At 44.2% G+C, this 15,042-nt stretch overlaps 1 protein-coding gene across 1 annotated transcript in view; it reads right to left on the reverse strand.

Annotated features, from left to right (window-relative positions):
• The window catches only part of LOC121572102 (adhesion G protein-coupled receptor L3-like), a 240,196-nt gene that overhangs the window by 104,777 nt on the left and 120,377 nt on the right, over window positions 1-15,042 (reverse strand). The window contains 1 exon segment of the mRNA XM_045221718.1: window positions 14,260-14,298. Within this exon segment, the coding sequence (XP_045077653.1) occupies window positions 14,260-14,298 (39 nt within the window).

Genomic DNA, 15,042 nt, shown 5'->3' on the forward strand with positions numbered 1-15,042 from the left:
ATACATGGCCCCATTCATTCTTTCCTTTACAAGGATCAGTCGTCCTGGTCCCTTTGCAGAAAAACTGCCCCAAAGCATGATGTTTCCACCCCCATGCTTCACAGTAGGTATGGTGTTCTTTGGATGCAACTCAGCATTCTTTGTCCTGCAAACACGACGAGTTTAGTTTTTACCAAAAAGTTATATTTTGGTTTCATCTGACCATATGACATTCTCCCAATCCTCTTCTGGATCATCCAAATGCACTCTAGCAAACTTCAGACGGGCCTGGACATGTACTGGCTTAAGCAGGGGGACACGTCTGGCACTGCAGGATTTGAGTCCCTGGCGGCGTAGTGTGTTACTGATGGTAGGCTTTGTTCCTTTGGTCCCAGCTCTCTGCAGGTCATTCACTAGGTCCCCCCGTGTGGTTCTGGGATTTTTGCTCACCGTTCTTGTGATCATTTTGACCCCACGGGGTGAGATCTTGCGTGGAGCCCCAAATCGAGGGAGATTATCAGTGGTCTTGTATGTCTTCCATTTCCTAATAATTGCTCCCACAGTTGATTTCTTCAAACCAAGCTGCTTACCTATTGCAGATTCAGTCTTCCCAGCCTGGTGCAGGTCTACAATTTTGTTTCTGGTGTCCTTTGACAGCTCTTTGGTCTAGGCCATAGTGGAGTTTGGAGTGTGACTGTTTGAGGTTGTGGACAGGTGTCTTTTATACTGATAACAAGTTCAAACAGGTGCCATTAATACAGGTAACGAGTGGAGGACACAGGAGCCTCTTAAAGAAGATGTTACAGGTCTGTGAGAGCCAGAAATCTTGCTTGTTTGTAGGTGACCAAATACTTATTTTCCAACATAATTTGCAAATAAATTCATTAAAAATCCTACAATGTGATTTTTCTGGAAAGTTTTTTTCTCATTTTGTCTGTCATAGTTGACATGTACCTATGATGAACATTACAAGCCTCTCTCATCTTTTTAAGTGGGAGAACTTGCACAATTGGTGGCTGACTAAATACTTTTTTCCCCCACTGTATATACACACACAGTGGCTTGCAAAAGTATTCACCCCCCTTAGCATTTTTCCTATTTTGTTGCCTTACAACCTGGAATTAAAATGGATTTTGAGGGGGGTTGTATCATTTGATTTACACAACATGCCTACTATTTTTTGGGGTGAAACAAACAAGAAATAAGACCAAAAAAACAGAAAACTTCAACGTGCATAACTATTCAACCCCCCGAAGCCAATACTTTGTAGAGCCACCTTTTGCAGCAATTACATCAGCAAGTCTCATGGGGTATGTCTCTATAAGCTTGGCACATCTAGGTACTGGGATTTTTGCCCATTCTTCATGGCAAAACTGCTCCAGCTCCTTCAAGTTGGATGGGTTCTGCTGGTGTACAGCAATCTTTAAGTCATACCACATATTCTCAATTGGATTGAGGTCTGGGCTTTGACTAGGCCATTCCAAGACATTTAAATGTTTCCCCTTAAACCACTCGAGTGTTGCTTTAGCAGTATGCTTAGGGTCATTGTCCTGCTGGAAGGTGAACCTCCATCCAAGTCTCAAATCTCTGGAAGACTGAAACAGGTTTCCCTCAAGAATGTCCCTGTATTTAGAGCCATCATTCTTTTTATTTGTTTTTTCCTGTGAAGAACATTGTGTTGCATTCCATGTCTGAAATGTGCTGTATAAATAAAGATTGATTTGATATGGCCGCAGCAAGACAGAAACATAATAGTGGTTGAAAGTTTGGAGCTCTCTGAGCCGAACCACTGTTTCTGACAGATGGAGAAGCAGTCTGTCATCCACCCTCCTCTACCCCGCTACACTGAGTGTGTTGTGCTGCTTGAGTGCATCCCTCTCGGCTCTCTCTCGGCTCTCTCTCGGCTCTCTCTCGGCTCTCTCTCTCTCTCTCTTTCTCTCTCTCTCTCTTGGCCCATTCCACCTGACAGAGCTGGTGTAACTGAGTCAGGTTTGTAGGCCTCCTTGCTCGCACACGCTTTTTCAGTTCTGCCCACAAATCTTCTATATGATTGAGGTCAGGGCTTTGTGATGGACACTCCAATACCTTGACTTTGATGTCCTTAAGCCATTTGGCCACAACTTTGGAAGTATGCTTGGGGCCATTGTCCATTTGGAAGACCCATTTGCGACCAAGCTTTAACTTCCTGACTGATGTCTTAAGATGTTGCTTCAATATATCCACATAATTTCCCTTCCTCATGATGCCATCTATTTTGTGAAATGCACCAGACCCTCCTGCAGCAAAGCACCCCGACTGCATGATGCTGCCACCCCCGTGTCTCACGGTTGGGATGGTGTTCTACGGCTTGCAAGCCCCACCCCCCTTTTTCCACCAAACATAAGGATGGTCATTATGGCCAAACAGTTCTATTTTTGTTTCATCAGACCATTGGACATTTCTCCAAAAAGTAAGATCTTTGTCCCCATGTGCAGTTGCAAACCGTAGTCTGGCTTTTTTATGGCGGTTTTGGAGCAGTGGCTGCTTTCTTGCTCAGCGGCCTTTCAGGTTATATAGATATAGGACTCGATTTACTGTGGATATAGATACTTTTGTACCAGTTTCCTCCAGCATCTTCACAAGGTCCTTTGCTGTTGTTCTGGGATTGATTTGCACTTTTCGCACCAAAGTACGTTCACCTCTAGGAGACAGAACACGTCTCCTTCTTGAACGGTATGACAGCTGCGTGGTACCATGGTGGTTATATTTTTTGTACTATTGTTTGTACAGATGAATGTGGTACCTTCAGGCGTTTGGAAATTGCTCCCAAGGATGAACCAGACTTGTGGAGGTCTACACATTTTTTTCTGAGGTCTTGGCTGATTTTTTTCATTTCCCCATGATGTCAAGCAAAGAGGCACTGAGTTTGAAGGTAGGCCTTGACATACATCCACAGGTACACCTCCAATAGACTCAAATGATGTCAATTAGCCTATCATAAGCCATGACATAATTTTCTGGAATTTTCCAAGCTGTTTAAAGGCACAGTCAACTTAGTGTATGTAAACTTATGTGATACATTGAATTGTGATACAGTGAATTATAAGTGAAATAATCTGTCTGTAAACAATTGTTGGGAAAATTACTTGTGTCATGCACAAAGTAGATGTCCTAACCGCCTTACCAAAACTATAGTTTGCTAACAAGAAATTTGTGGAGTGGTTGAAAAACGAGTTTTAATGACTCCAACCTAAGTGTATGTAAACTTCTGATTTCACTAAATCACTAATACAGTCAAATAATTTAACCGTGGAGCTAAAATCCTCTGGTGACACAGAAATGTAATGTTGTGTACCATCTGCGTCGCAGTGAAAAAGTATGTTGTGCTTTCTGATAGCGCTGCCAAGGGGTAACATATAAAAACGGAACAGTACCGGACCGAAAAATCAAACCTTGTGGAACGCCACATTTGATATGAATTTTCTCTGAGTTATGTTCACCAAGGGTGACAAAAAACTCTCGACCGGTTAAATAGGTCCTAAACCAATGAAGAACTGGACCATAGAGGCCAACCCACCTCTCCAGTCTGTCCAGAAGGACATCATGGTCAACAGTGTCGAATGAGGCACTTAAATCCAAGAGTACAAGGACAGAGAGCTGTTTGGCATCTGTGTTGGCTCTAAGTTAATTTACCATTTTAACTAAGGCTGTCTCTGTGCTGTGGTGGGCCCGAAAACCAGATTGTAATTTTACAAAAAATAATTTAGCTGTTTGAACACCGATTTCTCCAGAATTTTGCTTAAGAATGTGAGGTTGGAGATTGGTCGAAAATTGCTAAGAGCTGAAGAATCTAGATTACTTTTCTTCAGAAGAGGTTTCACCATAGCAGTTTTTAGTGCAGTGGGGAAACTGCCTGTGAACACGGAGTGATTAACAATATCTTGCACTTCTTTTGATATGCAATTAAATACTGTTTTGAAGAAGGTGGTGGGGATAGGATTGAGAAGGCAGGTAGAAGGCTTAAGTTGTGATATCACTTTCCTGAGCATGTCTGTGTCAACCAGGGAAAATAAATCCATGGTGCCTTTGCATGGTAGGCTAGGGCAGTGGTTCCCAACCTTTTTCGGTTACTGAACCACCAAGTACATTTTGCTCTGCCCAGAATACCCTTGAATAATACCCTGTATAACACTTTGTGACATCTGTTGATGTAAAATGGGCTTTATAAATACATTTGATTGAAATTTGATTGGTTTGCGGGGGTAGGATTTATCACGCCATCAATGGTCGAGAAGAGCTCTCTTGAATTATTCTGATTATTAGTGATCAAGTTAGAAAAATTAGCCCGTCTGGCATTTCTAATTGCCTTGTTATATATGCCAAGTTGCTCTCTCAGAATATCATAATGGACCTGCAATTTCTCTTTCATTTATTAGTTTCCTCACTCATTTGGATGTGGCCTTTTTCAACTTGAGCTATGGCATCAATGGTTGCCCTTAATTTGCTTTTAAAGTTATCAACTAAATCATCACAAGAGGAAGGCATAATAGGTGATGGAGTGTTGTTCATACACTCAATAAAATCTGTAGCAACTTCAGAGGTAAGATAGCATTTCTTAATAATGCGTTCAGTATTACCCTGTGGTATGGGCAACAAGGTAGTAAAATACACAGTGGTGATCAGATAAAGCAACATCAACAATAGAGGATATGTCAATAGAAAGCCCCTTGGTAATAAACCAGGTCCAGAATATAGCTGCAGTTATGGGTGGGCCCAGTAACATGTTGAATAAAGTCCATCGAGCTCAAAAGACTCAAATTCAATGGCCTTGGAGTCAGTCTCTTTGTCAACATGAATATTAAAATCACCCAACACAATGATTTTATCATAGTTCTCAAGGCCAATAGACAATAGTTCAGAGAAATCAGTAAACAAAGTGGGGCAGTGCTTTGGCGGCCTATACAGGGTTATGGCCAGCACTGGTGGCTGACATTTTAAACAGTATAGCATGATGCTCAAAATACCCAAAGTCATCAAATGAAATGTCCTTACAGCTGAAAGCATTAGTAAAAATAGAGGCTGTCCCCCCACCCTTTTTCCCTTTTCTGATAAGAGTATGAAAAGCTGTAGTCCGGGGGGGTAGGCTTCAATAAGAGCGGCACTACGGTCTGATGACAGCCATGTTTCAGTGAGAAACATGCAATCAACTTTGCGCTCAGTAATGAGGTCATTCACAATAAAGGATTTACGCCTTGATAAGTTCCTTTCCTGAGGATGGCTCACCCCTCACAGTTCTGGGTGACTTTAACCTCCCTACGTCTACCTTTCACTCATTTCTCTCTGCCTCCTTCTTTCCACTCCTCTCCTCTTTTGACCTCACCCTCTCACCATCCCCCCCTTCTCACAAGGCAGGCAATTCCCTTGAACTCATCTTTACTAGATGCTGTTCTTCTACTAATCTCACTGCAACTCCCCTCCAAGTCTCCGACCACTACTTTGTATCCTTTTCTCTCTCGCTCTCCTCCAACACTACTCACTCTGCCCCTACTCAGATGGTAATGCGCCGTCGCAACCTTCGCTCTCTCTCTCCCACTACTCTCTCCTCTTCCATCCTATCATCTCTTCCCTCTGCTCAATCCTTCTCCCTCCAATCTCCTGATTCTGCCTCCTCCACCCTCCTCTCCTCCCTTTCTGCATCCTTTGACTCTCTATGTCCCCTATCGTCCCGGCCGGCTCGGTCCTCCCCTCCTGCTCCGTGGCTTGACGACTCATTGCGAGCTTACAGAACAGTTCTCCGGGCAGCCGAGCGGAAATGGAGGAAAACTAGACTCCCTGCAGACCTGGCATCTTTTCATTCCCTCCTCTCTACATTTTCTTCCTCTGTTTCTGCTGCTAAAGCCACTTTCTACCACTCTAAATTCCAAGCATCTGCCTCTAACCCTAGGAAGCTCTTTGCCACCTTCTACTCCCTGCTGAATCCCCCCATCCCTTTCTGTGGATGACTTAGTCAACCATTTTGAAAAGACGGTTGACGACATCCGATCCTCATTTGTTAAGTCAAATGACACAGCTGGTCCTGCTCACACTGCCCTAACCTATGCTTTGACTTCTTTCTCTCCTCTCTCTCCAGATAAAATCTTGCGACTTGTGACGGCCGGCCGCCCAACAACCTGCCTGCTTGACCCTATCCCCTCCTCTCTTCTCCAGACCATTTCCGGAGACCTTCTCCCTTACCTCACCTCGCTCATCAACTCATCCTTGACCGCTGGCTATGTCCCTTCCGTCTTCAAGAGAGTGAGAGGTGCACCCCTTCTCAAAAAACCTGCACTCGATCCCTCTGATGTCATCAACTACAGACCAGTATCCCTTCTTTCTTTTCTCTCCAAAACTCTTGAACATGCCGTCTTTAGCCAACTCTCTTGCTATCTCTCTCAGAACGACCTTCTTGATCCAAACCAGTCAGGTTTCAAGACTGGTCATTCAACTGAGACTGCTCTTCTCTGTGTCACGGAGGCTCTCCGCACTGCTAAAGCTAACTCTCTCTCCTCTGCTCTCATCCTTCTAGACCTATCTGCTGCCTTTGATACTGTGAACCATCAGATCCTCCTCTCCACCCTCTCCGAGTTGGGCATCTCCGGCACGGCTCACTCTTGGATTGCGTCCTACCTGACAGGTCGCTCCTACCAGGTGGCGTGGCGAGAAACTGTCTCCACACCACGTGCTCTCACCACTGGTGTCCCCCAGGGCTCAGTTCTAGGCCCTCTCCTATTCTCACTATACACCAAGTCACTTGGCTCTGTCATATCCTCACATGGCCTCTCCTATCATTGCTACGCAGACGACACACAATTAATCTTCTCCTTTCCCCCTTCTGATAACCAGGTGGTGAATCGCATCTCTGCATGTCTGGCAGACATATCCGTGCGGATGATGGATCACCACCTCAAGCTGAACCTCGGCAAGACGGAGCTGCTCTTCCTCCCGGGGAAGGACTGCCTGTTCCATGATCTCGCCATCACGGTTGACAACGCCGTTGTGTCCTCCTCCCAGAGTGCAAAGAGCATTGGCGTGACCCTGGACAACACCCTGTCGTTCTCCGCTAACATCAAGGCGGTGACCCGATCCTGTAGGTTCATGCTCTACAACATTTGCAGAGTACGACCCTGCCTTACACAGGAAGCGGCACAGGTCCTAATCCAGGCACTTGTCATCTCCCGTCTGGATTACTGCAACTCGCTGTTGGCTGGGCTCCCTGCCTGTGCCATTAAACCCCTACACCTCATCCAGAACGCCACAGCCCGTCTGGTGTTCAACCTTCCCAAGTTCTCTCACGTCACCCTGCTCCTCCGCACACTCCACTGGCTTCCAGTTGAAGCTCGCATCTGCTACAAGACCATGGTGCTTGCCTACGGAGCTGTGAGGGGAACGGCACCTCCGTACCTTCAGGCTCTGATCAGTCCCTACACCCAAACGAGGGCATTGCGTTCATCCACCTCTGGCCTGCTGGCCCCCCTACCTCTGCGGAAGCACAGTCAAAACTGTTCGCTGCTCTGGCACCCCAATGGTGGAACAAGCTCCCCTCACGACGCCAGGACAGCAGAGTCACTCACCACCTTCCGGAGACACTTGAAACCCCACCTCTTTAAGGAATACCTGGGATAGGATAAAGTAATCCTTCTACCCCCCTTACCCCACCCCAAAAAAAAAAAAAAAAAAAAAGTATAATAATAATAAATAAATAAATAAATAAATAAATATATATATATATATATATATATATATATATATATATATATATATATATGTAAAGTGGATGTCCCACTGGCTATCATAAGGTGAATGCACCAATTTGTAAGTCGCTCTGGATAAGAGCATCTGCTAAATGACGAAAATTTAAAATGTAGTGATTGCTCTAACATTTAAAAGTGCCATATTCAATGAGTGTGGGCCACTCTGCCCCTGGGGCATCTACCTAAAGGTAACCAATGGAATAACAACCAAATGATTAACGTTACAACCACATTGTCTGTCTCCAATCTATCAGAACGGTAGGAGAAGAAAGTTTGTATAAACTCACTAGGAACATAAATTAGATTACCCACAATAACCATAGTGCCATTTCTATAGGAGTTGATATGCTTTCCAAGTCCTCTGTTGCTTATTCTGACCGGGAGAACTGGAACACTACCAGACCTTGTCTGTCAGTCTCTAAAACAGTTTGCGATGTTGCTGGAAATAATCCTGGAACCCCTGTGGTTAGGGTGAATCCCATCTCTTTTTAAAAGTGCTGGTTGCTCCCAGAGCAAATCAAATTTGTCACAAAAAGAGACATTCCTGTTGTTACAAAGTTTCCTCAGGGTACTCATTTAGGGCAAAGTGTCGGCTGAAACGTTCCGAAACCCTTCGGTAGCACGGGAGGGGGCCAGAGATAATTAATGATTCTTCCCTGTGCTAGTGAGGGTCTTTAAAAATATGTATTGTAGTCCTACCTCAGATCGCCTAAACCGAAGGTCGTTAAAACCTACTTGAGTGATGATGGTGTCAATATTGGAGTAGTTGGCCAGAACCATGTGCAGGAGAGTGTTGATGTCATGGACACGGAGCTCCTGGGTGACAGTGGACCTTGGTCGGTCCACAGACAGTAGGCAGGCCAAAATCTCTCACCATCGAGCTGCCTACAATGATGGTGGTAGTGATGGAATCCGATGGGGAAACGACCTGCTGAACTGTGGTGGCTGTGGGGGACGCGGCCGCCGGCTGTTAGTATACACCCAGGATCCGTGCTGACTCCCGGGGCTGGTAGGTCCGTCTCAAGCGGGGAAAAGCTGTTTGATAGCTAGATCGGATTTTCTCAGATAGATGGGTGGCCATACTGCCTCATGACCTCCTACGCCTTGCGAGTGTCCAGTCTCTCATGGGTTGCAAAGTTGAGCTTAACATCTGTCCGTTGGATTGGGACAGATCAACGCTGCCCGAGTCATCGACAGCTTTGCTATTGGAGGAATTTAAAACAGATTTGTTTGCCTGGGTTACAGCAAGGTCGGTGTACTTAGAAAGCAGGTTTTCCTTTTCTCGCAGCCGAGCTAACAGCCGGAGGATCTCTTCCCTAAGATGCTTGATGAGGTGCATTTAGGGCAGACAAATCCCTGTCCATTTTCCTGTTCCACCTTATCTTCATCTTGTGATCGTGTGGAAATCATCTCACACCTGAAGCATTTGTGCCCAGCCGTGGATAGAAACACTGATGGGTTAGCACTGCTAGCATTAGCCTGCTCCATTTTCATGATGGCTAGCAGCTAACTGCTACTTAACAGGAATCCGGTACACAAACTTGCGGTCCCAGCTGTAAAGGCTGACTGCGTCGCAGAATCCATAGCAATACAAACTTTAGCTATGATTAAAAACTATTTAATGAAAACTATTTCATAAAAACAACAAACCGAGTGTAGACAGTACACTGTTCTGTTGCACGCTCTGATTGCTCTATACCAATGAAGGGGAAGGAAGGGGTGGGATATTAGCATGGGGCCTGGAACTGGTCCAAGTCAGCCCGTGTGGTGTGTGTATGCTGAAATGAACTCCAGGTCCGGGAAATTAATTCTGGCTGAGCCTGAACTCCCGTCAACGGCTTAGCGGAACGGAAGAGGGATGGAGGGCGAGTCAGACTCACTTCCCACTTCCTTATTACACTCGCTCGTTTCTCTCACTCTCCCTTTCATCCACTGTAACATGTTCGGTTGTAAAATAGGAGAGGTTGCTGTCATTCTGACTTTTGTCCTTCATTTGCTCCTTCACACCGGTGGGTCTTTTCACCTCTCTCTCTCTCTCTCTCTCTCTCTCTCTCTCTCTCTCTCTCTCTCTCTCTCTCTCTCTCTCTCTCTCTCTCTCTCTCTCTCTCTCTCTCTCTCTCTCTCTCTCTCTCTCTCTCTCTCTCTCTCTCTCTCTCTCTCTCTCTCTCTCTCTCTCTCTCTCTCTCTCTCTCTCTCTCTCTCTCTCTCTCTCTCTCTCTCTCTCTCTCTCTCTCTCTCTCTCTCTCTCTCTCTCTCTCTCTCTCTCTCTCTCTCTCTCTCTCTCTCTCTCTCTCTCTCTTCTCTCTCTCTCTCTCTCTCTCTCTCTCTCTCTCTCTCTCTCTCTCTCTCTCTCTCTCTCTCTCTCTCTCTCTCTCTCTCTCTCTCTCTCTCTCTCTCTCTCTCTCTCTCTCTCTCTCTCTCTTCTCTCCACCCCTGCTCGCTCAATGGTCCTCAATATGTGACTGCCAGTATGCATGACCAATCTCAACAAGACACTGCAATGCTTCCTATTTATCAATACAGTTGACAGTGAGACATTAAAAGCTCCATGTATTTCCACAGTTGCGTTACATGATCCAATTTTAATTTGTGTGGGGCATTCAAACACAGTAAGCGCATACAACACAAAAATAAGCAAACACACTCAAGAAAGGTAATCCAAAGGTGAGTGTCAATATGAACATTGTTGTACTGTCCCTTGTTAAATAATGAGTAAACAGCACCTCGTCACAGTCAACTACTACCCCAAATCAAGTCTATTCACCATGCAAATTCCTAGAAATGAACTCAGCAGGAAGACACTTCATGAGAAGTTCCAGGGTCTATTGGTAATTAATTAAGAATTTACGGTTCTGAGACGGAGGTACTTTTTCGTTGAATGACCTCATTTTACTGCTGTTGGACTCTGACCGTGAACAGACACGGTCCATATAACATAGTGAGGGTGGAGTCAGTAGACAGTAAACCGCAGGACAGAATGGTGGTTGGGGGTTGGCTAGAGGGGGAACTGTCTTTATGAGTATGTGGTCATTTTAACAAACCTCATCTTTTAACAAATTGGCCGGCATTAAAATGTTATAATCTCATTACGCTCTTGGACAAGGTTGCCCCCTTCCATTCCGGCCTTTCTGAGGTCGCCTTCTACTGTGACACGTTCACTAGTTACCCCCATATACGAGGAAGAATGGGAGAGGGAGTTGCGTTGAACAAGGGGTCAGTACCTAATATCCTCTCCATATCCCGGAATGTATTGGTTTAGGACCTTCACTTGCACCAGGAGATACAATTCCCTTTTTTAATACTCAAGTCAGTTAGTGGAGCTAGGAAAGTCATACCATGGCTTGGTTTTTGCTCTGACATGCACTGTCAACTGTGGGACCTTATATAGACAGGTGTGTGCCTTTGCAAATCATGACCAATCAATTGAATTTACCACAGGTGGACTCCAATCAAGTTGTAGAAACATCTTAAGGATGATCAATGTAAACATGATGCACCTGAGCTACAATTTCGTGTCTCATAGCAAAGGGTCTGAAAACTTAAATAATAAGGTATTTCTGTTTTTTATTTGTAATACATTTGCAAACATTTCTAAAGACCTATTTTCGCTTTGTCATTATGGGGTATTGTGTGTAGATTGCTGCACATTTTTATTTATTTAATCCATTTTAGAATAAGGCTGCAACGTAACAAAATGTGGAAAAAGTCAAGGGGTCTGAATACTTCCCGAAGGCAATGTATAGGGCAATTGCTCACTAACAACTAACGAGGAAGTCACTGAATACTCATATGATTCCTGACGCAGCCACATAGACCTTATGAAGGGTTTATGTAGGCTTCATTAAGCTTTAAAATATATGTTTAGCTTAAAGTGGGACCCAATATTTTCAACTAAGGTGTCCCTAGAACATGACATGTTGAATTATCTATAAATATTGGCCTATTACTGATCACCTCAAATCTCCTTCTAAGATGTTATTCCATAATGGTCTCGGGTTGACCCGGTGGCATGCAAATGGCGTTGTAAAGCGCCCCACATAAAACAAGATGGATTCCCTAAATCAAGGTGGTGAACCGGGCTCCTCTCATCTCCATTAGAGAGCAAACAACTGCTCCATCCTCCTAACCAGCAATTAGGGGGCTAACGAGCAGTTGGGGTTGCATACCTGATCACCAATCTTAATAACATCCAAGCCCTCCGATGTGCACTGGCAGACAATTCACCCAAGCCCATCCTCACACTGCTATAAACTTTTAGATGTTTTGAGTTATTTTTCACCCTGAGAAGTCTGGCTAAGTATTTAACATAATGCCTCTACCTCATTGCCAACGATGATTGTGCATGGTGTGCTCAGCCTGGTTCCAAAACAGAGGGTGTGTGTGTGTCAGTCTATTTGTGTGCATGCATTCAAGTGCGTCTCTGTCTGTGCAAGCAGGTGCTGCAGAGAGAGGCATCTGCCTTGGTTTGTTTTGTATGCCTCCACTAATCCCACTTAAGTGAACCACCAGGGGCCTGGTTTGAGAAAACACTACTCAATTTCCCTAATCAATGAAAGTCCCTCAAAGACATGACACAGCGCAATCGATGTCTGCGTTTACAGAAGACCAGCAGATGTTGTTCCATTATTCTGGTTTGTCGAACGAGATTCCTTCCCCTTTTGTTTGACACTGTCAGGCTCAGGGAAGGTATCGAGTCGACGCCAGTGCACAGTTCAACAGTTGTGCATATATATACACACACACATGTAAATGCACACACACACAAACATGTAGACACTTGTGTGCACATAAACATGTGTGCACAGTGTGCATACACACACAAACCCACAGTCATCGATAATTAATTGATTTCTTAGTCAGTGCGTGTAAAACAATAAGGGTGCCGTGTGGTGGGAAACGTGTGGCTCAGTTGGTAAAGCATGGCACTTGCAACGGCAGAGTTGTGAGTTCGATTCCCATGGGGGCCCAGTGAGAAAATGTATGTACTCACTACTGTAAGTCGCTCTGGATAAGAGCGTTTGCTAAATGACTGAAATGTAAAATAAGCAAACGCCAACTGATCTACAAATGCTGCACACACTTATACATACTCCATACGCTCTGTGTCATGCACGCGCACACATCACACACACCTTTTATCCACCGGAAAATGCACAACCAAACAACCCATACTTATTGAAGTGAGTTCAGACACACCGCGAAGGATTTGAAACAATCAAATTCATGTCGCCTGACAGATTTGATACTACCACAGACCATATAGGACAGCATCTGTAAGCTATAGGAACCATCTGCGGTGGGAAGCATACATGCATGTAAATTCATCCGGCAGCTCTTCTCAAGGCAGAACAGATTTTGATGACATTTTACTGACAAGCCGGGATATCAAATCCACACTGGAGCTCAAGAAATAGCTGCAGAGGTCCTACAAATTGGGACACACGTGCTTAATGCATCAGGACGAGTCATAACACCCCCCTATGAGTCTTGCCTGTCAGGGGAGTTCTGGTGGATGGTGGGTTTTGACTTGCTTTGGTTTATTGAGGTCACTTTTGTCTCTTAACCGTATCTACTTATTACACAAAAGGTGGAAGTCAGATTTAAATGTCTGGGGGAAAAAACTTTGGGGCATTGTCACGCTATTGTCTGTGCTTCTCCTATGGAAAATCTTAAGAGTGAAATGACAGTGGTTATGCACTTTGAGCAAGTGCATAACCACTGACGGTTTTAACAATGTAATAACAAGGTGAGAGCTGTGAGTATATGCTATAATGTGGTGTTGTGAGCAAGTATATTTCTATAGATGACAAAAATGATTATATATGGTTATCTTTATTTCCTCTAAGAAAATAACTTCAATGTGTTGTATAGACGTCTCGAGCAGGGAAACCATGCTTGACATTTCCTTCAAGCAAAAAACCTGATATCTTGTTTGACATTTATATCCAGGCCATAACCTATCCAACCATGACCAATGTTGAAGTGAAATCCATGATCAACCAATGTTCTTATCACATAGTACGCATTACATACAATATTTATATAGTTTCTTCTTTGGAGTGTTGTTTTACCATCAAAAACCATCACAACACAAACACAGAGGCATGAAAACAGCATTAACAGGCAAAGCATGCAGGGAAACAGTGAGTATGTGAATTGGTTGCACGGGTGGTGGTTGGCGGTAGAATTAGGACATTCGGATGTGGTTAAGACAAAGTGAGATGAGCAAACATTTGGATAAAAAAATGGCAACTAGCAATAGTTGCATCCACACTGATACATACCTAAGTGGTATGTTAAGATCCAAGTTTTCAGATACAATTTTACAAAGTCAAAGTTTACTTGGCAGGCCCAACATTGAGCAACAAATGCCTTCACAGCCAGGAATATCATTAGCACAAAGCATGACATTATGGTGGGGCAACAAGTCACAATCATGGTTACACCAAAACACAGCACAATGGTGGATGGGAAGGGTAGGAAGCTGGGTGAAAGATTAGAGTCAAAATACCTGCACGTAAAACCGGCAAGAGCGCTCTCTTTTCTGCAGCTGTAAACCACCAGAAAATGTAACAGTTAGCAAAGGGTTCACATGACATACAAGTTAGTATGAAAGAAAGTGTGAAAAGAGAAAAAATAAATATATAACAAAATGTCACCTCTCGACTTTGGCTAATTAAGACTTTCTCATTTTACATAAACTGTGTGAAAAACGGCATGTACATTCATTATTCCCTCTCATAGAAAACATCACAAAGAATCGTAGTCAATTAGAGCGGAAACAAGCCACACAGCCCAAGTGGGGATTGGAGCTGAGACATTGTTCAGCTTTCAAGTTGGAGTTTCAAGGTTAGCACTTGTACCTGTGGGTAAGTGGAGAAAAAGGAACTAAAGAATAACTATTTAACCTGGAAACCTTGTCACAGCAGGAGTAAAGCTTAACCTGAATGAGTTTAGCATACCTGGGACTGATGTTAGCAGTTTAATTCAGTAGGTAGAGATTTCGAAGTAGCACTGGAGGACTGACAGCTAGCTAGGCTACATAACTGCATACCTGTTCCCAATCTAAATGATGTAATTTGAAATTAAGGAAGTTCGCTAGTTGCCTGGACTATGAGCAGACTAGATATAAACTGAGGCCTATTCTGTTAGCCTAGACTAGCACGTAGCATTGGGCTGGGAACAGACTAAATAAACAGAGGCCTACTCTGTTAGCCTAGCCTAGCTGTAGTGCGTAGCATAGAGGGAATGCTGATGCGCTCCTGATTGTCTGCGATGGGTGGCATCTTCGTCA

Source organism: Coregonus clupeaformis, chromosome 8 (assembly GCF_020615455.1).
Source record: "Coregonus clupeaformis isolate EN_2021a chromosome 8, ASM2061545v1, whole genome shotgun sequence".
NCBI lineage: Eukaryota > Metazoa > Chordata > Actinopteri > Salmoniformes > Salmonidae > Coregonus > Coregonus clupeaformis.